Consider the following 23,364-nt stretch of genomic DNA (forward strand, 5'->3'; position numbering starts at 1 on the left):
TATCCTGAGCTATCTCTATATTTATGCTGCTATAGGCTTAGACTTCTGGAGGACATAGGGACCCCTATTTGATCATTCTGCTTCATTCTATCTCTATTCTCCCACTCTGCAGAATCTGAGCTCGCCTGCCTGGCTGTGTGTTTCCTGGACGGGGCCGCCTTTTACAGCTGCTTTTTGTATCTCTGCTTCTGTCTACTTGAACCCCAGTCGGCCTCAGCAGATGCTGGAAGTTTCTTCCTGTTAAAAGAGAGTTTTTCCTCTCCACTGTCGTTACAAGCATGCTTAGTGTGAGGGATTGGCTTAGAGTTAATGACTCATGCAATCAACTGGTTTTCCTTAGATAGAAAACTTTGAATCAATTTGACTGTATGATCTGGTGAAATATAAGCCTTGAGATAACATGTTGTAAATTGGTGCTTTAGAAATAAACTGAATTTAATTAAATTGAATCTAGAAGGGTTGTATCAAATGTATTAATTTACAGAAATCTTTTAATTGGTATTGTGTGTGTGTGTGTTTGGTTATTAGACTCGCAGCCAGGATGTCTGAAAAAAGAAAGAGAGACATAAGAGACTTCTTTAAAAGTCAACATGTGAGTTACATTCAAAGAACCCCTCCTAAAACATCTTCTCTAGATCCATAAAGCAGCATATCCACTTCAAGATCCTCCTCCGCATTTTAAAGCTCTCAATAAAGTATATTCTTTTTATTAAAAGTGCTGATAAATGAAACGTGTTATTGTTAAAAACAGGCCTCTCCAAAGTCGGTCCTCGAAGGCCGCTGTCCTACGGGTTTTAGAGGTTTACATGTCTTAGCCCAGCTGATTATGATGATTGCAGTTGAGGAAAAGCCTGTTATTCAGCTTTCAATTAAAATCAGCTGTGCTGGAGGAAGGAAACCTCTAAAACCTGCAGGACAGCGGCCCTCGATGACCGACTTTGGGGATGTCTGTTATAAATTATTATTATTATCAAAAATAAAGAAAAAAAATACAATGTATGAATGTGATTCTATATATCCAAGCTTATTATAATTGTAACCTTCTGTGTTTTTAATCTACATGGATCGTTACACCCCAAATTGTCTGAATGTTCATGTCATGCATCAATAGGAGAGGGATAGCAGAGATGCAAGAGAAAGTGGAGGAACAATACAGATGAGCTATACACTCAACATATATATATATATATATATATATATATATATATATATATATATATATATATATATATATATATATATATATATATATATATAAATACAGTGAGGAAATTAAGTATTTGAACACCCTGCTGTATTGCAAGTTCTCCCACCATGAAATAATGGATGGGTCTAAAATTGTCATCATAGGTGCATGTCCACTGCGAAAGACAGAATCTTAAAAAAAAAAAAAAAAAAAAAAAAAAACTAGAAATCACAATATATGATTTTTTTTAAAACAATTTATTTGTATGATACAGCTGCAAATAAGCATTTGAACAACCATCTAGCTGGGATTCTCACCCTCAAAGACCTGTTAGTCTGCCATCAAAATGTCCACCTCCCCTCCATTTATTATCCTTAATTAGATGCACCTGTTAGAGGTTGTTAGCTGCATAAAGACACCTGTCCGCCCCATACAATCAGTAAGAATCCAACTACTAACATGGCCAAGACCAAAGAGTTGGCCAAAAACACTAGAGACTAAATTATACACCTCTACGAGGCTATGGGGAAATGGCCAAGCGACTCGGTGAAAAAAAGAAAATGGAAGAAGGTAAACATGACTGTCAATCTCTCTCAGAGTGGGGCTCCATAAAAGATCTCACTTCATGGGGTGTCAATGAATTGTGAGAAAATAGCCAAGAACTACACCTGAAAAGAGCAGGGATAATCGTTTCCATGGTTACTGTTGGTAATACACTAAGACATTATAGTTTGAAATCATACATCGCACGGAGGGTTCCCCTGCTTAAACCAGCGAGTCAAACATTATGCTGTGGGATGACAATGACAGAGAAGATTGGAGAGCATGGAAGAAAACCTTCTGGAGTAAACCACACACGAGAAGGTGATATACATTTCTTTTTTGATCTGAGGATTGTACATAAATATACGGAAGAGCATTAGGGCCACTGAAAAAAATAAAAAAAGGTAACAGATTTTTAAAAAATGCTATTTCAGGTTAATATGGGAAAAAAAATTCAGAATTCTGACTTTAATCTCAGAATTTTGACTTTTTTTTGCCGAATTCTGACTTTTTCTTGCAGAATTCTGACTTTTGTTTTTCACACAATTCAGAATTTTTTTTCTCTCAGAATTCTGACTTTTTTTTCTTGCAGAATTCTGACCTTTTTGTTCTCTGACTTTAATTTCAGAGTTGGATGACTTTTTAGGTGCCCGAGGGGTCCCCGGTGATGCTATTTCATATATGGTAGAGCAGAATGTGATTAAAACAAGAGAGCTAGTTTAGTCTCTAAAAAAGACATGGCCACAGCTTGATGCTAAGATTTTTGTTATAAATTCTAAGAGATCTCAGATTTCTGAGTCAGAATTCTGAGATAAATTCTGACTTTTCCCCCATATTAAAATGAAATAATATTAAAAAATCGGATAACTTTTTTTTATTATTCAGTGGCCCTAATCCTCTTCCGTATAAAGATGTGTTGTCAGGTTAAACTATTTTTTTTTATCTGGAAAAGGAAAACAATCAACTTTTTTAGGTGATGAGCATTGCCGTGTAAAATAAAGTTGACTGACATCGATTCAGCGTCTTTTCATCGACACAACCTGCAGGTTTCTGATCCCTGACATGCGCACTCATTGTCCTGGCAAGTGGCCTGAAGATGAGATGCGGACGGGGTTCTGATTGGGCAGCGTTTTAGAGAAGTGGGCGGAGCTTGTTGTTTGGCTCCTTGGTGAAGATGATGCAGGAGAAGGAGAAGAGCAGGCTACAGCAGCTGGAGAAACGGACCAGTTGTTCATCTTAACTCAGATGAGAGAGATGCTCCTCGCTTTGCTTTGATTGCTTCAGTGTGACTGGAGCTGGTTTCCAGGAGGAAGATTCCCAGTCTGCAGGAAGGAGGACTGAAGGCTTGGAGATGTCTGTCTGGGTAACATGGACAGTTTGTTTCCTCAGCTTGCTGACCAGGAGCGCCTCTTCATCCGAGGAGGAGTTTGGAGGCGCGTCTGGATCCGGGATGCTGCCAACAGGTAGGGAGACTCACCTGTGGAGCCCCTAGAGGTCAACCTTTCCCCCAGTAGGTCTGTGGTCTGCAGGAATTATGAGGAATTAACGAAATTTAAAGGAAAATATGACTTCGTGTTTTATGAAATATTTATTATTAACGCATTTAAGGTTTTTAAATCTCATCTGAGCTCAGTTTTTGAAATGTTCTGAATTTTTTCCTGACCTGTTGATGCTGGTCTGCAGCAGTAAAGACGCCCCCCCAAAAAACAAAAAAACAAAACAAAGAAAAAGTCGGTGCGTCTAGAAACGAATATCTAGATATTTTTAAATGATTTGCTTGATTAAGTTATGAAAAGTTACTATAATGGTCTAATTTCGAAGTTTTTCCAAGTCTTCTGATATTTTTGCGAGACTCTTGTTAAAACCTGATTATTTAATCAGGTCAGCTCATAATTAGTGGGCGGGGCTAATACCGCTCTCTTTAGCTTCACCAATCAGATATAAACCTATATTTACTTTAGAAACAGATTGATTCTGTGTGATTTTTTTAATTAAATTCAACATGAAAATATACTATATATATTTTCTGTTTTAGGTAACTATTCATACATTAATTAATGCTCAGGGTCTGATGATAAACCCATTTTTCAACATGAAACTGAATCCAACTTGTTTGCTTAAAAGGACAAAAATCAGACCTCAGCGAAGGGATAATTAATCTTCATTGCAAAGTAATAAGGTTTATTGTTTTAAACAAATGACTCTCTGCACACTGGAATTGATTAAAAGTTGATGATGCAGTAATCAAATTAGCAATTTTTTGCTTATTACTAGGTCATGTATTTTATTTTTTACTTGAAGCATCAAAGCTGCTAATTTCTACCTTTTAGAATATGATAAAACTGTAAACTCTTGTTCATGATGTTTGAAAACCCTCTCAAACGGACACATTATTAACATAATTCCTGTTCTTTATATTTATGCAATGTTTTTTTTTGTGAACATTCAGAAATTTAAATAAAAAAGATAAATAAATAATTCAAAGCACTTACAATTCACACTTTAGTGATAAAGATCTAATTTCTTAATGCAACATGTGTCTAGGTTTGTTTTTCAAGCAGTCATACAGTTACAAAGGATGTAAGTAACAATAGATTTATTGCACTATTTTAGGATATATCCGGATAAATGTAATTGTTGCACATGTATCTTATCACCAAATTCTTAGCAATTCACATTCCTAAGTTACCTTAAAGGAAACTTTCTATCATTAGTGTCATCATTATATCAATAATTTTACAAAGCAGTCTGATTACATTCTCAGTCAATATTGTCCATCCTCCTAATGCTCGTTTTTCCTTCTTTCTGTTTTTTTCCTTCTTTAAAATGCTATTTAAACAAAGCAGTTTATAAATGTTATTGTCCTTTGTAAGTAAAATAAAACATCCATCCAACCTGTACCAATTGCAAAATTGTTGTTGGATACCCTACAAGAAAAACAATCATGGAAGCTGTCAAACTTTGGAGGAACCCTTTGGAGATCTTCAGGAAACCCAGATAGCTACTGATAAAGACGACTTCAAGAGATCCTAAGAAAGTTGAATATATTACATGGAAGTCTTTCCTGTGGAAAACATACTCTGTCAAGGGCGTAGGAATATGTTTACTATTGGGGTGGACACATGTCGGAAATCTGAGATTCGTATTCAACAGAAACATATCTTAAGTACGCTACTTAAAAAAAAGGCTATTTAATCTTTTACTTTATTCCTTTATAAATGTGTCTTGCATTTAAAATTTACATAATGCATTTGTTCATAAGATGTGAGCATATCACCAAACAAAATGACTGGAGTCTTTTATTAAGCAAAGGGAGATGTCTTTCAAGGGCTTCAGCCCTTGGCATATTTAGTGTCCGCATACGCACTAGAAAATGTAAATATTTCAGTTGGATTAAAAACAATTCAGTAGGCCACAGAAGTGCAAAGTTTGATATGTTTTATTTTGTCAAACTTGCAATAATGGTCAAAAATGAATTTATACAGGTTGACTGACAGAGGGAGCAGACAGTGTGTTGAAGAATTATGGACAGGCGCTTTGAAGCATCTGGTTCAAAAACGCATTCTAAACCTTTGGTATAAATCCATCCATCCTTCCATTTTCTGTACACCCTGTCCCTTAGTGGGGTGGGGAGGTGCTGGTGCAGGGTACACTCTAGACAGGTCGCCAGTCTGTCCAGACCTTTGGTAGAAATGGCGCCTTTAATTCCAGTTTGCAGTACAGAACAGAGAAAACTACAGAGTTTTCAATGTTGTGTTAATCTGTTTATAGTCTAAAAAGAGGAGCCAGCAGTTTATTTGAGGAAATAAAGGTGCAGAAGTTAATTAGTTGGTTAATTAGTGGTTGTGCAGCAGTCCGCTGCACAACCAATACATCCGCCGCTGCTAAGAATTAAAATTAATTCTCCCTGTGGTTTTAACTAACGATCAGGAGTACGGCAGGTATAACATCTGTCCATTTCGGGGAATCAAAACCACGCAAAAAATAAAAAAATCCTCGTTAAACGCACGCCCAGACCGGGCTAATTTCAACACAAGTTGTGTTAGGTGACTGTTACTCACACTGACGTTTCTCTTTTTTTAAAAATCTGAGTAAGTCCTACTGCTGTTTCAGCCTTTTAGTTGGTGGTGGCATTGTACTGAAATGAGATCTATAAAAAAAAAAAACATGTTGGCTAGCGTGGCAAACGTCTAGAGAAAGTTAGCAGTTAAATATAGGATGAGTGATCATCCCAAGACTATGGAAGAGGATTAGGGCCACTGAAAAAAAAAAAAAGTTAAGTGATTTTTAAATTTTATTTCAGTTTAATACGGGAAAAAGGTCAGAATTCTGACTTTAATCTCAGAATGTTGGATCTTAATGTAGATGGTCACCATGAAGGAAGAGATGTGAAGCACTCAGCTTCACTGACAAAGATGTGAGTTGTTTGAGGTGGCCAGTGACACATTGGTGGAAAATGACAGAATTAGGCAACTTTTTACGTGCCCGAGGGGTCCCCTCATTAATGGAGGAGCAGAGGGTCATTAAAACAAGAGATTTAGGCTCTAAAACAGACATGGCTATGGCTTGATGCTAAAATGTTTGTTGTTAAACATACTTTTGTTATATTACATTTGTGTTGTGTTTTCCAAATAGTGTAGAAAATGAATGGTGGGTTCATAATGTTTACCTTTTATGAGCAGGACAGGAAGCAGAGAAGTGTAGCATTACCTCCAACTAGTTAAACTCATAATTATGAAGTTATTCAACAAATTCCTCAAGTAAAAAGGTGCAACTTTTATTTTTTAATTTATTTTTTACCAGATTTGTTGATTAATTTCAAAATTATGTATTCCTTCCAAATTTCCAAATCTGAAGAATTTTTTAAACCAATATCTACATTATTTAACATTTAGTTTATGTTTTAGCAGTACTTCCTGTTATATTTCTTTATACGTATATTTTACATTTTCTTGCACAGCAAGCTCAGCAGATTTGAAATTGTGTGCTTGTGTAAACACTAGTCAATCTTTACTCTAAACATATATTCTGGTTATTTTTTAGTTAGACCTACTTGTTTTTATGTATCTGTATAAGTACCCCCCGAAAAAAAAAAAAAAAACACTGTAAATTGATTAGAAATATTAATCATCTGTCAGATTTCTGAGATTAAAGTCAGAATTCTGAGAAAAAAGTCAGAAGAAAAAAGTCAGAATTCTGAGATTAAAGTCAGAATTCTGAGAAAAAAGTCAGTAGAAAAAAGTCAGAATTCTGAGAAAAGTCAGAATTCTGACTTTCCCCCCCATGTTAAACTAAAAAAAAAAAGTAAAAATCAGTTAACTTTTTTTTTCCAGTGGCCCTAATCCTCTTCCGTACAAGACTAAGATGACTAAACCAAAAAGATTAAGTTTCTATATATGAAAGTGAACTAAAAACAAAACGTTATAAATGGGCAATATTCATAGCAGCATCCCGACAGACTATTTTACGTCTTTCACAAGTTTCTGATTTCTGTGTCGCCGTTTCCCTCCCTGCTGACTGAGTGCTCAAACACTCAGCAGTTCAGAGAGGGGAGGGGGAGTACAGTGACGTAACGCTATGCTGCGCCTTCAAAATAAAAGCACGCTAGTTAAAAAAATGTCAAAATCTAATATTTTGCGGTACAATTTTTGGGGGGGACATATCCACCTGGCTTTTATATTGGGGGGGACATGTCCCCCCCGTCCCCCCCGCTTCCTACGCCGCTGTACTCTGTTAATTAAAATAGATTTTTTTTTTTTTTTACAAAGTCGATGTGACACATCGGCTCTGTGAAGGTCTGGATCCTCTTTGCTAAAGCGCCGATGGTGACAAAGTTACCACAGTTCACTTGTTGTATGCGAGCTGTTGATGCGTTCAAGACCAAGCTTGGATTGGATCTCTCCCCAGGCCTACATGTGTCCCAACACTGGTCCCCATGTCAGAGTCACACAGCACACCCAAACTAGGACACATCTGAGTCCAAAAGAGACAGACGACGCTCCCCGCGTCCTGATTGCATCCAGCTGTGTGGCTGTTAGCGAAGCTCTGAAATCTCAGGTGGAAGAAATGTAATCCAGACATGAAAGGAAAAGGATCTGCTTCTGACTCAGAACAAAGTCTTTTCATCTCACTTGTTTTCCCATGAGTTTGTCAGTTGTTCTTGATGATGTACAGATCACTTTATCCCGATCATTGCTGCTGTTCTTTCATGTAGTGTTTTTCAGATGTGGTTCTTTAGAAGCTTTCTTTCCTTTGTGATCCTGACCTAAAGGAGCAGTAAAAACCAGTATAACTTTTTATAACTCAAATCAAATGTTTTCTATTGTATTTTTGCACCATATATATTTATGCACTGCTCTGAACTTCCACATCAATGCCTTTTTGAATCCTGTCTCTTCCACACAGTTTACATTTGATCACTGCAGTACCTTATGAATGGAAATGTTCTTTTTCACAGCTAAGCTGCTGCTCATTCACTGTTGCAAAGCTGTATAAAACGAAATTTCGTTTTGTATGCACTTTATGTTTACAAAATGACACAAAAAAACCCCAAAAGCTGGAGATTCATCTAAGCTGATAATTAGCAATTGAGGATTATTTTAGACATCATTCCAAACAATATTTGCTGCATATTTATTTGAGCCAGTTCTTATTTTGCACCTGTATTGTTTTCTCATTCTCCATGAGGTAAAAAATGAAATTATGAAAACAAATGTCACAAAAGTCTCAAACATTTATTAACAAATAAATACAGATACCAAAGAGATGAAGGGGGAACACAACTGGCCAATACTGATACAGAGAAAAGCAGTAATATCAGTTCAAAATTGTCACCTGGATGATTAGTCTATTTCTTAATGCCCCTCAGCCACCTGAATCCTCGGATGACCGTAAATGTGCTCACATGCCGTATCAGTTTTAAGAAACGGTCTGTAGGACCTTTGCTTGATGTGCATCAGGAGCATCAAGGTTATCTTGTTTGATTTACTGTGCTTGTGGTGTGGCTGGAAGAAAAGTCCCTGTACAACCAAAACTCTTCTTTTCTCGATTTCTTATCACCATGTTTGAGGTGTCTAATATGTGAGAATTATCCTGCCATAATGCAAGAGCACATAATTTCAATTTGAGAAAAGAATTTCATCTTCTTGCACTTATAATGCTCACACTCAAACATGCACTCTCTCTCAAATATTTTCTCTTCTCTCTCAAATCTTTGTTTCTTCTCTCAGATTTAATGCTTCTTGCACAGATATTTTCTCCTCTCGCAAAGGATGAACAGACTTCCATGTGGACCATATGCAGGTATAGTTCAGAGCAGGTCTGTTATCTGGAACATCATAGATCCATGTGGGTTTCCTACGCCCAAGGTGTAAGCAATCTTAATGTTGCTCTATATTCACTCTAACATGAAAGACTCAAAGAGGACACAGCTGCTTCCCAGTTACCATATAACCTCCTTCAGTTTCAGCATTGCTGTCATTTTTAATCCCCAGCATTTACCTATCCTTCTATCCATCTTTCACCCGTAGTATTATATCCAGCTGGGATACTCTTATATCTCTGGAATAGCTTGGTGTAACCTCTGACCCTGTGAGAAAAGCATCACATACTTCAGGAATTTCTTTAAAGTAAAAAGTACAGGTTTTCTTACCCTTAATATTTGGGGCATGATCAAATAAAACAATATGCCACATCCAAATTACGGTGGGATTATTCAGGAAAACATTACGTCAGCTGAGGTTGCTCAGATGTCTCATGAAGTTGTCACATTTGAAGGTATTTGTTCAATAAGACAAGTGTAGGAAAAAACCTAATTGATAATACAGTATACCCAACAAACAGGTGTAGAGTACTGCCAGAGAAAACCGTGCTCCTTCCTTAGGGTTGCTGCCCCCTAAACCCTTTCAAAAGGTTCATGATTCCAAGTGTAGAAAGCCTGAAAGGGTTTGTCAATCTGAACACATTAGCAGGTAGAAGAGCCACACTCGCATGTCTATGTCTCATTTATCCTTACTCTCCTTCTAACATCATGGTGAACTTTGCTAAGCTCCATAACTTAGCGTATCGCCTCATTAAATCGTGGAGAGCAATAAGATCAAAAGCTTATCCAGAGCTGTGTCGTCAAGGCTTCATCTGTTTAAAGCCGGTTAAGCTCACATTGTCTTCAGTTACATGGGGCCAGATCCATATCCAGGCATGTGGGATCAATCGCATATGATCTCTGGCCTGGGTGAGACAATCTGGGGTCAATTAGCCAACCTTTAACCTTCACATGTGCGGCCCTGTGAGTGGAGAGGTTTCCTGCAGAGTCTGAGGTCCTGTTTCTGGATGCGGAGTCGGACCCAGCTTGTGGTTAACTTAACGAGATTTAAGGTGGATCAGGAGGAAGAGGTGCAGTCCACATGTTGGACCCAGACCTTTTTCCTCCACCGTAATCTTCTAAGCCAACCAGAACCAGATGGAGGATAGTGGTGTGAAAATGTCCAGACAAAGTTCCTTGGATGTTTGCAATTTTTTATTTTTTTTTGTCTATTGGAGTCTTTCAACATGACCTCATTGATGACTACTCCAAGTCATTTCTCAGTGCGCCTCCCACCACTAACCACAAAGAGCCTGCAGATGCACTGAAGACACTTAAGTGGAGAAAAAGGAAGTTGATGATCTAGTTGTTTCTTCCAAAACTATTCCGCTCTGACTGATGTGTTGACATATGTAATTATATCCATTTGTTGTGCATGTTTAGAAGCAGCAAATGTTGAACACCTGCCTTGGGATGTTAACTGAACGAGGCTAAAGTGACGTGCACGTCATGTTACAGGTATTACCTTTTAAACGCAATGTGACTTTTTATTTGTCAGTTTGTGTTCTTACTTGGTAATTAAGCATAATTTGTGGTTGTAAACAGTTTGGATTCCAACATTTATGTGACCTGTTTTAATGGTATGTGATTACTTACGAAGGCTTTACCAAGGATGTCTCAAGCTTTTCAAAAGTGTGAGGAATGTGGTCTTTTTAAGGTGGTTGCAGGGCTAGTTAATGTAACAAACAACATTTCATACATTATTATACTTCTGTGCAATCTGGTCTTATCACCATTCAGCACACAAAATCTAACATTAACATATTACCTAGAACAATTTTTTTTTTTTTTTTTTTTTTTTTTTTTTTTTTTTTTTTTTTTTTTTTTTTTATACAGTGTCCTGTCTGGCAATGTGGCAATAAGAATAATTGTCTTGATGCCAAAAAGAGCCCAACAGATTTTACTTTCACAAGTGTAGCAGTATGGCAATTGCCATATTGCTCCAGTTTTTTGATGCATATAAATTGCTTTATTTTAATTATGCAGGGAGTTTTACAGTTTATATGGACACTGCAATGTAAATGGAGCAGAAAAACAGAAGAAGAAAAGGAAAAAAGAGAGAAAAAAAGATGATAGAAAGGAGACAATGACAAAACATTTTCAGTCTGCTTCATCCCCTGTAATGAGATGAAAAAAGAACAGCACAACCGAAAGACATGGTACGAGATATACAATAAAGCAACACCTTGAAACTATGGCTAAAGTAATATTATTAAGTCTGACATGTACTCTGTGTTACCTGAAGATATGATTGTGGGGTTTCTGTATGGAAGTGAATCTCTGAGTACCTGGAGCCAAGCACCTAGCACAAATTAATAGAAGCATGTTCTTATGTTGCCACTGAGCCATTTAGCACTGCCTCTCTTCCTTCGGTTGTTTTTAACACTGATATAAATATTAAATTATTTTGTTGAAAATCTTATAGATTAAGTATTTATTGAGTAAACTGAGTTACAGATGTTTTAGCTGGCCTATATGTGTCCTCTGACATGAGAGTTGGCTCGGTGCTTGTCTGCCTGGCTGTGTGTTTCCTGGACGGGGACGCCTTTTACTGCTGCTTTTTCGTATCTCTGCTTCTGTCTCCTTGAACCCCAGTCGGCCACAGCAAATCGCCGCTCACACCGAGCCTGGTTCTGCTGGAGGTTCTTCCTGTTAAAAGGGAGTTTTTCCTCTCCACTGTCGCTACAAGCATGCTTAGTGTGAGGGATTGCATTGGAGTCAGTGAGTCAATGCAATCAACTGGTTTTCCTTAGATAGAAAACTGAATCAATTTGAATGTATGATCTGGTGAATTGTAAAGTGCCTTGAGATGACGTGTTGTGAATTGGCACTATATAAATAAACGGAATTGAATTTAAATATCTCTTTCCATCACGTTTTGCTCTGTAATCAATGTTTTCAATCTCCATGAAAGAATGACAGCTCTGTCTGGATTGCTAGCTCCAATCTCCCATTCAAATTTTCCCTGAATCGATCAGAGTGTATGAAAGGCAGGCTGTGTGGGGGAGCGTCCTATCGTAGAGGTGAATAGCGCTCACTGCGATCAGCCAATAGTGCAAAGCGCTGAGTTAGAGCAAGGTATAATCCAGGTTTAGGTTTTTGTGGTAGAACATGAGCTAATTAAACCTAAATGGTGATGTGTAGTCAGTAAATATGCCAGGTATTGTCTCATATGAACACCCTACTTGTCAATATTGATTTATTTATTTTTTTTCATCATTGTATCGGCCAAAGGATAATTATAATTTGTTGTACTATAAACCTGATGAATTAACTTTATTCTGAAAATGTTTCTTTGACACTCAATGAATGATTTTTTTTTCTTCTTTTTAGGACAATGAATAAGGAAAAGTTGTATATTCATTGAAATGAGAACCAGAAGGCTATAATGCCCTCATGTCTTTGTTGAACCTAAGCTTTAGCATATTTTTGCTCATAGTACGTTCAAAGAGAGCTCGGAAAAATTTTTTTAGTGCATACTATTAAAGGGTTTAATTGTTGTTACGGCTGAAAGAATGACATGGGACAGAGGGGAGAGACTGTGAGAGTCGTGTCTCACCCGTACCTCTCCGTCCATTACACCCATACATATCCGACATGTGCTTACTTTTTTCCTCCAATTAAAAATTCAGGGGATTAGCTGGAAAAATTACTGATCAAATCACGGTGGGAGACATTAAAGAACGGGTCTGTTTCACGAAGCAGGTTTAGAAAAAACTCTTAAGTTTTCTAAACCTGAAATGGGGGAAACTCTGAGTTTTCCGTTTCACAAAAAGAGTTTACTCAAATCTCTGTTCTGCCCAGAGGTAATCTGGTCGGCAGCAGGTTTTGTTCAGTAAATTTGGTGTACTCTGTCTCAGCTCTCATTAGGGCCAGTCATGTTTTATTTCATGATTATGTCAGGAGATTTCGGTCATAGTTTTGTCCATACAATAAAGAAAAAAAAAAATTACTAGGTCTGTTAGACACATTTTTTTTTTTTTTAAACAAACATTGCATGTCTGTTTGACAAGGATCTTATTAAAGAATGATCTGCATTTTCTTCACCGATAAATATTTATATGGAGATGATTCTGTAACTCGGTTGACAGGATGTGAGATTTATTTGTTTTTTTGTTTTAATATGAGCGACATGCAGATCATTTCATTTACAGTAGTACATTAAGAACTACTGAATTTATTTCCAGATTACACATAAATAGATTAGTTAATTCCATGGGGGGAAATGGACTGACTTTAGGGTTAGGATTAGGATTCATTCAGTGATAAAAACCTACTTAGCCTACTGGCACAATGTGAAGCCATTCCATGGGACAGATAACCGCTAATGACGACCATTTATTGGGATGATGACATCCGAAGCGGCTAGAAACGGCCACTTAAAATTTACTGTAAAAAAGAAGACAGAATCAAACTGTGGACGAACCACATGAGAAATTCAACATCTATTAGAATGTTTTTTGAATCCATCGTCAGTTGCTGCCTGATGATTTTACCTAAATGAAATACATTGATCCACTACATTTCAAGAAATAAACCTGTAATGTTATCATGGTCATAACTGGATAAGGCAAGCCATTTTGATATGTATTCGTTTTACTGAATATGTATTCCTGATATCTTGGGGGGAAAAAAATGTCCTTGTCAAGATGACCACTTCAAACCTAAGATAACTTTCTTGGATGGATTCTGACTTTTTCATTCAGATGATGTTAATAGCTAAGGCAAGAGGAATATTCTGTACCAGATCTGGAGAGGTTTCCATTGTTGACACTGTGCAAAAAAATGAATTCTCACTATTTTTCAACAGGTCATAAATGAAATTATATAAAGTATATGTCAGTTTCTTGAATAACTTTCTAGAGCTTTACCAGTTGCTTCAAGAAACTGACAAGATGCTCTGTTGAATTTGCAGGTTAGTTGTTGTACATTTAGGCAACATTCACACTGCAGGACTTAATGCTTAATTCCGTGTTTTTGTGTGTTTGAAATCCAATTCTTTTGCATGGTTACATTTCCAAATATATGCGACATGTGATCTCCTCTGTGAACTGCATTCATACAACTTAAGTGTCCCGCATGCGTGGTACAAGACGCAATGACCTCACAAGCAAGCATGCTCTGTTTTCACAGAAGTAAACGTAGATGGTAGGGCTTGAGTGCTTCTAGCGATCGTTCATTTATTTTCCAACCCGAGCCAGCGCATTAACAAAGCAATCTTTTCAAGAAGGTCAAAAAGAGACTGCTCTCTCTTGTTTTTCTTCCCCCATGTTTCTGCGTTGCAAAACAAATAATAGGGACCTTTGAGTATTAATGATGTTCAGGTTGCATGAATGAAACCTGGTCGTTCAGACACAGGGGGTATTGGATAAAATCAGATATGTATAAAATTTAGGAAAAACATAGCCGAGTGGCCTGGATCACATTGAAAAAATTTAGACCTGTGTTCTTCAGCCTGAAAAGAGTAATAAAAAGATCAGATGCAGGTTAAATGGGCAAAAATTTGGATTTGGGTCACTTAAGGCTGCAGTGTGAACGGAGCCTAAGTTGCTTTCTTGAACATACTAAATTGGTTGCATCATAAAGCTTGGATGTAACTTTCTGAAACTTTTGACACCTCTTGAAACTCACCTCTTAGAAAGCTCACAGGCTACTTTTCGACAGTGTCCCAAACTTCCAGGTTACGTTTTTGGAGAACATCCTTTGGGGAATTTAGATTATATTAAAGTAAAAGTGACAATCTGAAATGTTCAAGTTACTTTCTTAAACTAGTATATAATTGAAGATGTAGTTTAATTTGCACTGCTAGCACAGTGTTTATCAACTCTAGTCCTCAGGCTTCGCTGTCATCCATGTTTCAGATGTCTCTGCTCCAGGACACCTGATTCAGATGTTTAAATTACATCCTCAGCAAGCCTCCAAGCTTTGCAGAGGCTTGTTTAACAGCCATTAATTTGGCTCAGGGGTGTGACAGCTGGGAAAACATGAACATAAAACATGAACAGCGGAGCCTGAAGGCCGGGGTTTAGAAACAGTGGGCTAAAATAGGAGCTATAAAATAATTTATTTTTATAGCAACAAAACACCAGTGCAGCACCATCTGTAGTTATAGGCACTGTTTTAAAACTATATCAATTATGTCTTTTTTTGGAAAATACCTACATCTGCCCAGAAAATGCAAAAGAAAAATCAGAAATGGCCCCTATTGTAAGTTAGTAAGTTTAGAGAATTCTGAGATAACAAGGAAGAATATTTTGAGCAAAGGAAGAGACTCTTCTCAAACAATTATACCTCGTATTATATTGATTATCAGTTCCCCTTTATAATAGATTTATTTATTTATTTATTTATTTATTTTAGCACACAGACTGATTATTTATATATAATCAATATTTTTGAAAAGTAATATAATGAAGATTTTAATACCTCTCGGCTCTTTGTAAATTATTTTATCCCAAAAAACCTAACTGAAGATGTCCTATTTAACATAATAATTGTGTTTTAGGTTCAATACCATTATAAGGTGAAAATTAAGATTCCTTTCCCAATTCAGATTCAGTAAATAGGAAGTTCTTCTGGCATTTGAAAGACCTGAAACTGATACATTTTCCCTTTGATTATCTTGGTTTAACAATTATCTGAAACAAATAACCCTATTGATTTAAATTTGATGTTGGAATAAAAAAGTACTACTCTGTCATCTAAGCTTTATAGCTTATCTAAATGGAAGTGGAAATGTATATTTGCCAGAAGATCCAATAAGCTGATGAAGTGTAAACTGGATTAATCAGAACCCAAGTACAGAGCCTTGTGGAACCCCTTTAGAGTGAACAAGGGGAAAATGTTTGATCTCACATGTGAATGGAAGTGGATAAAAAGACAAAAAATAAAAGATGTTAATCAATGAGCTACGTTCTTCATCTCAATCGTCTGCTACCATATTACAAATTTTTTTTTTTTTTGTAGAACCATTCTGACTTGCTTCATTGTAATGAGTTTAGTACCCCAGGTAAACCTGGTGCAGATTGTTTGTCTGGCAGGGCCTGGTTTTATTTGTAACCCTTACATCATGACACATGCTAATCTGTGTCATTATCGTAATTCATCATTAACGTCAAAGTGGAACCAGAGGGTCAGCTCTAACTGGTGCAGCTCATGTAACAGTCTTGAAATGTTGTTTTTTTTCTTTTTTTGCTGCCAAATAGATGCCTGGTTATGTAATGTTGTGTTTTACCAGTGAGACACTCCGTCAAAGGCCTGGAGGTTCTGTCCCTACAACACAGGGGGGAGGGGCAGGGATTCCAAACTCAGTCCCAGCCTGAGATAAACAGACAGCTCTATATATATATATATATATATATATATATATATATATAAATAATAAAGAGCCATTTTACCACCTGTGTTTTTATTGAAACTCCCCCCATGACAAAACCAGCGTGCTTCATGACTAAATAAACATGCATGACTGCTCTGGTTGTAATGAACATTCTAGTCATGTCATGGTGAGGACAATTCAAAAATTATGTTCTCTGGGGTTCACTTTGTGCCCAAAAAAAATGTTTACAAGAGTAACAGCCTATACTTTCATTGAACTTAGAGGTTAATAAATCAAACAGAGCTTAAAGGTTGTCTTTTAGATTTATTCAGTTTACATTCCTCAAATTGACCAGATATTTTTCCTGCATCTAACAGGTTCCTCTCAAGGTTCTTCCATCTTTCTTTCTTTTGACCTTGTAGATGTTCCCTGAATTTGAAGGCTTTGTTTTTTTCTGGACTTTATAGTTTTCTTCGGTGGAATCTTTTCTTTTCTGGTAACTGTACCCCCTTCTAGATCTTTTGATAATTTTATTATATCTTTGAGGATAACTTTCAAAACCTTGCCTGTAAGTAAATGTACAGCAATCTTTTTTTTATACACTCCTGGGCACTGCAGGTCAAGGGAAAGTCGATATGATCCACAGCAGACACTGTGCTGTTAGAGGCGAAGGCAATGTAGGGGGATTTCCAGTTTGTTTTTGTTTTTTTGTCATTATACTGTCACAAGTACAGAGCAACAAAATTCACTTCCTGCATTTGACCCTTCCCCTTGGGGTGAATTGGGCTGCCATTTGCGGTGCCCGGGGAGCAGACTGTTGCTCAGTCTGTGGGAGTGAACTCACAACTACGGGATTCCAAGCCCTATGCCCTCACCATTAGGCCACGGGATGGTCAGTCAAGTAAAAAAAAAAAAAAAAAAAAAAGTTTCAGAGAACTAAGCTGACTGACATTTAAGAAACAGTGACAGCTGGTGTTTTGGCTTTTTTATTTTCTTTTTTTTGTGCATGTGACAGAAACAGTGCCACATTGGACTTCTGCAAAAAAACATTTTTTTTTTTTTAGGAAATTAGGTATTTAATGCAAATAATAAACATGTGCAGTTTACAACAGGGTTAACCATAACCCGAATTACTGAACGGATACTCTGAGAGTATTCTCTGCTAATAAAATCACCTTAATGTGCTCCAGGGGTAACATTTTCATATTAAAACATGTTTGTTGGTGTCGGACTTCATTTAATATCAGCCAAAAAAACAATTCAGACTGTGAATTTTTATTTTTTTTATTAGCTTAATTTGTGGAAGTACACTAACATTAGAACAACTTGCCATCACAACTGTCATCTCTATTTTACCAAAAGGGTCAATTCCAATAATCAGGGACTTACCTGGAGACAGTTACCTGCAGACACAAGCAGCAAGTGTTGCTGCTTGTGTAACTTTTTACCTATTAAGTAAAAAACAGGATGACAATGGTAAACATATCCTGGTCAACTGCTTATGTTGCTAAAACCACATCCACATGAACAAGCATACAGAGCAGTTCAATTCTTGCATGTACAGCACATTGTTAGACAAAAATGTTTTGAAACAAAGTTCAAATTAGCTCTATTTATTATTTTCTTCCTAGAAATAATTAAACATGAATTTAAAGTCAATTCCAGTTGGACTATAAAATACCAGGTAAGCATTGATTTCCAATTGATAGCCAGTGATAATTATGGAGATACTATATGTATTCTTCTGTTAATGCCAAATATACACTAGGTTCTGTATAGAAAATATTACCTTTGCTAAGACTTTTAGCCTTTCCTAATATATACAGGAAAATACCACTAAAACAACATCGGAGCCCAATACAGATTGTCTGTCTGTGTAACAGTAATGCTTTTGTGGTTAATTGCCATGAAAAGTTGAAATGGAACACACAAGTGTTTTGAACTACTTTTATGTCCTGATTTGATGGACAAAACTTTTGTCTTTATCAAACAACACAAATGCAATAGTCCATTAAAGGTCTCTTTGTCAATTTTAGGAGAACAGTAGTATTAAAAAACACAAAAAAACAGTAACAATGTCCCAAAAGATAATTACAAAGTCAATATCAGTAAAGGCTACCATGACAGTGTTAGATTATAACAGTAATTGACTAAATACCATTTTATTATCAGTTGAATTTGAACATATGCGTATAAAATAAAGTACCAAAACACAATGAAAAGGAAACAGAATTGCAGACAAAACTCAGAGTTTCTGATGGATGTGATGCTGACCAGTGTTTATCACTTTTTAAAGTCTGTATTGAACTTGTAAATCTATTTGACATAATTGGGTTGAGTCTTTCGGTTGAATGGATAACATGACAGAATGAAATGAAAAGGTTTTGAACTGTTTGAAAACTTCAACTCAAATGATGAATAAGTGAAGATGCTTATCAGTTGTTCTGATTTTAGGTCTTTGGACTTATGTGAGATCTGAACTGACAGGGTATATCTGGTAGGATCCTTGCAGACCTAACATGGTGCACCTAGAGGGCAGGTCGTACAAAAATCTGTTTTTATTTCCCCTTTTTCATTAATTTTCCTCAGAGTGACCTATTCCCCAGCATTTAGAGATCTTTCCATTGCTGTCTGTCATGTCCTATTTAATTTGCTAGACTTTTGTGTGCTTTCCTCTGATTGACTTGTAGAGTCTGTCACATTCTCTTCTCACATACAGGTGCTGGTCATAAAATTAGAATATCATGAAAAAGTAGATTGATTTCAGTAATTCCATTTAAAAAGTGAAACTTGTATATTATATTCATACATTACATACAAACTCATATATTTCAGATGTTTATTTTGTTTAATTTTGATGATTACAAATGACAACAAATGAAAATCTCAAATTCATCATATCAGAAAATTAGAATATTACTGAAGACCAATAAAAACAAAGGATTTATAGAAATGTTGGCCAACTGAAAAGTATGAACATGAAAAGTATGAGCATGTACAGCACTCAGTATTTAGTTGGGCCTCCTTTGGCCTGTATTACTGCAGCAATGCGGCGTGGCATGGAGTCGATCAGTCTGTGGCACTGCTCAGGTGTTATGATAGCCCAGGTTGCTCTAATAGTGGCTTTTAGCTCTTCTGAATTGTTGGGTCTGGTGTATTGCATCTTCTTCTTCACAATACCCCATAGATTTTCTATGGGGTTAAGGTCAGGAGAGTTTGCTGGCCAATTAAGAACAGGGATACCATGGTCCTTCAACCAGGTACTGGTAGCTTTGGCACTGTGTGCAGGTGCCAAGTCCTGTTGGAAAATGAAATCTGCATCTCCAAAAAGTTGGTCAGCTGCAGGAAGCATGAAGTGCTCTAAAACTTCCTGGTATGTGGCTGCTTTGACCCTGGACCTCAGAAAACACAATGGACCAACACCAGCAGATGACATGGCACCCCAAACCATCACTGACTGTGGAAACTTTACACTGGACTTCAAGCAACGTGGATGAAGTGCCTCTCTTCTTTTCCTCCAGACTCTGGGACCTTGATTTCCAAAGGAAATGCAAAATTTACTTTCATCAGAGAACATGACTTTGGACCACTCACCAGCAGTCCAGTCCTGTTTCTCTTTAGCCCAGGCAAGACGCTTCTGACGCTGTCTGTGGTTCAAGAGTGGCTTGACACAAGGAATGCGACAGCAGAAACCCATGTCTTTCATACGTCTGTGTGTGGTGGTTCTTGAAGCACTCACTCCAGCTGCAGTCCACTCTTTGTGAATCTCCCCCACATTTTTGAATGGGTTTTGTTTCACAATCCTCTCCAGGGTGCGGTTATCTCTCTTGCTTGTACACTTTTTTCGACCACATCTTTTCCTTCCCTTCGCCTCTCTATTAATGTGCTTGGACACTGAGCTCTGTGAACAGCCAGCCTCTTTAGCGATGACCTTTTGTGTCTTGCCCTCCTTGTGCAAGGTGTCGATGGTCGTATTTTGGACAACTGTCAAGTCAGCAGTCTTCCCCATGATTGTGTAGCCTATAGAACTAGACTGAAAGACCATTTAAAGGCTTTTGCAGGTGGTTTGAGTTAATTAGCTGATTAGAGTGTGGCACCAGGGGCCATCAATTTTGAACCTTTTCACAATATTCTAATTTTCTGATATGATGAATTTGAGATTTTCATTTGTTGTCATTTGTAATCATCAAAATTAAACAAAATAAACATCTGAAATATATGAGTTTGTATGTAATGTATGAATATAATATACAAGTTTCACTTTTTAAATGGAATTACTGAAATCAATCTACTTTTTCATGATATTCTAATTTTATGACCAGCACCTGTATTTGCCAGGGTTTTTAGCCCCTAAGGATCTGCTGATTGAGGTTAGCCTGACTGTCTTTCCTCCAGTCTTGAAAGTCATCTTGCTTCATGAATTATGACATTTTTTTGGCATGAAGTTTGCTTGTTAGAAAAAGGGATTACGTCAGGAGGAACCAGTTCTGAAACGCTTATTTAAAACCTGGCAAAGCTAAAGATCTATAATGTACTAAATGCAGAAAATTGTCTAAGCACTTTCTCTATCATAGCAAAAGTCTTATAGGAAAAGGAAGCCAAAAATCATTAGGAAGGAAAAACAAGTCAACTAAATATTATGCAATGAACAAAGGCTGTTGATAAGAAAATAAATGAGAAAACTGGTTATCATTACTGAAAGACACGTTTTTGGTGAGTGGATGTAGACCAGCGATGAATTACAAGTGGTGAAAAATATAGAAAAAGAAAATATGTAATAACAAAATGCCAAAAGGTCCATTAATGTAGAACAAGATGTCAAGAAAAACAAAACCTTTTCCATAATTAAACTGGGAATTAAGTTGAACCTGACACTTCATTGGGTACGGAACAAAGACATGAAAGCAGCCAATCACATGGCGGCAAATTGATGCATTCCAATTAGACGGATCATGATTAATTTCATCTTTAAGCAAAATGACATTTGATGCATAAACTACAGAACTTAAATTGGAGACTAAACAGACTTTTGCTCATTCTTTCTGAAAACCCCATCAATAGACCAGAACCCAAGACTCTGTCAGTTCTTACAGCTTGTACAAGAGCAACCTGTTTTCGGGAAACTGATGTCTTTAACCACTTGGAACCCCATCCTGCTGAGAACTTTCCCAGTCAGGGACGTTGGAGTCTGTTGTTGTGTGTTCGGCCATTGGAATCAATTGGATACTTTAGATGTGCAGTTAAACAGTTCTCAATAACTAAAGACCTGTTGCCCTGACATCATGAGGGTCTTAAACAGACTTCTGATGGTTCACCTGAGCAAGCAAACAAGCGGCTATAAGGACCCCATGAGGTTTCCTATTGGTGTGAAGTTAGAGTCAAAGATGCCATCATACAACTGCTTCAACAAACCTGTCAATTAGATCTTGAGATCTGAATCATGAAAAAGATCTGGACACAAGCTGCTGAAATGCGCTTTCTCTGCATGTTGGCGTGGTACTCCCTTTGCTCTAGGGTGAGGAGCTCCACCCTATAGCAATGTAAAATTTGTTGACCTTTGACCTTTGTGTGCTGTGATGGATCCTCACATAGTCTGACTACTTCAGACTGAGCAGAAAGCAGCTCCCTATTGCTTCACCCTGTCCTCTGAGTCTTGGATCTTCACTCTCTTACAATATTTTTTTCTTCACATTTGTTGCAGATAAAACATAGCAATTATCTGCTTATTAAAAAAAAAACAAAAACAAAACTAAGCTTCTTTTAAGCAGTACACAGCTGTGGATGAACAGAGCACATTAAAACTGTTTTCAGTTCAGCTCGGCAGACTCACCCCAGACTCCCGCATCGCAGAGAATGCCATTTGGAGTGTGCAAACTCCCCTCCAACCACAAAGCACACAAGGGAGGGGGAGTGAATCCACTTGCACTGGGACATGTGATTCTTCCTGGTGTACACTCTCGTTCAGTTGGCAAATGGGTTTACATTCCACAGTCAGCATTAAACCAACTTATTTTTTCTCTCTTTAATCAATTGATTGAAGTTTGGAAAGGGATTTGACAATCAAGGGTGGTCAAATGGGAAGACTGGTTGTCTTCCAATCCAAAATATGTAGATTTGATTCCAGCCTTCTTTGGCACATGTTGATGTGTTCCTTGGCAAGGTGCTTAACTCTCAGTCGCCGTCTGCCTGATTGGGTGGATTGGGTTCTAGTCTAAAGCACGTTTAATTTACCACTTAGCATAAGATTTTGAATGTTCAGGTGTAATTAAACATCCAGACGAAGTTCATGGATGTCATTCCTGAACTAAAACACCACATCATGGCTGGAAAGGATCATGACTGTTATATGAATAAAAACTAGTCATTGTTATTGCAGGAATTATGGTATATGCAAGTCAATGACTTGATGCAATCAGCCGGTTTTCCTTGACAGAAACTTTGAACCAATCTGATTGTATTTTGTCTATAAAATGCCTTTAGATGATGTGCTGAGAATTTGCACGATATAAATAAACTTTATTAAAAATGGTCCATTTCATTGGGTTTACTGCTTTACAATTTAGGTTCACCCCCATCATGATGTTTACAGTTTAGAATAGAATTAAACTTTTATGTCATTACACTGTCACAAGTACAAAGCAACTAAATTCACCCTCTGCATTTTAACCCATCCCCTTTGGGAGCAGTGGGCAGCCATTGTGCGGCGCCCGGGGAGCAGTGTGGGGTCCCCTGATTACTGTAGGGATGAACTGATATAAAAAATCAGATAACTCTCCAAATGAATCACTTGTTGTATTTCAACAGTGACATTTTTCTGACCAGGGAGACCTTGACTTTCTGTTTGGGCAGGATTAGTTTTCAAGCGTAATGTTTTTTGTTCTCCACTTTATTGGTGTGACGTTAACCAGCTCGCTGGCTCCTGACTCTCAGGGTCAGGATTAACTGGGTTTTAGGCTG

The 23,364-nt window shown here is 37.2% G+C and overlaps 1 protein-coding gene across 1 annotated transcript in view; it reads left to right on the plus strand.

Annotated features, from left to right (window-relative positions):
- Window positions 1-2,912: 2,912 nt before the first annotated feature.
- si:ch211-196i2.1 (collagen alpha-1(I) chain) overlaps window positions 2,913-23,364 on the plus strand; it is a 170,673-nt gene continuing 150,221 nt past the window's right edge. The window contains exon 1 of the mRNA XM_038268314.1: window positions 2,913-3,192. Within this exon, the coding sequence (XP_038124242.1) occupies window positions 3,081-3,192 (112 nt within the window). The 5' untranslated portion in view covers window positions 2,913-3,080. The remainder of the gene's footprint in view (window positions 3,193-23,364) is intronic.

Source organism: Cyprinodon tularosa, unplaced genomic scaffold (genome assembly GCF_016077235.1).
Source record: "Cyprinodon tularosa strain WSP-4 unplaced genomic scaffold, ASM1607723v1 ctg7, whole genome shotgun sequence".
In the NCBI taxonomy this organism is placed as follows: domain Eukaryota; kingdom Metazoa; phylum Chordata; class Actinopteri; order Cyprinodontiformes; family Cyprinodontidae; genus Cyprinodon; species Cyprinodon tularosa.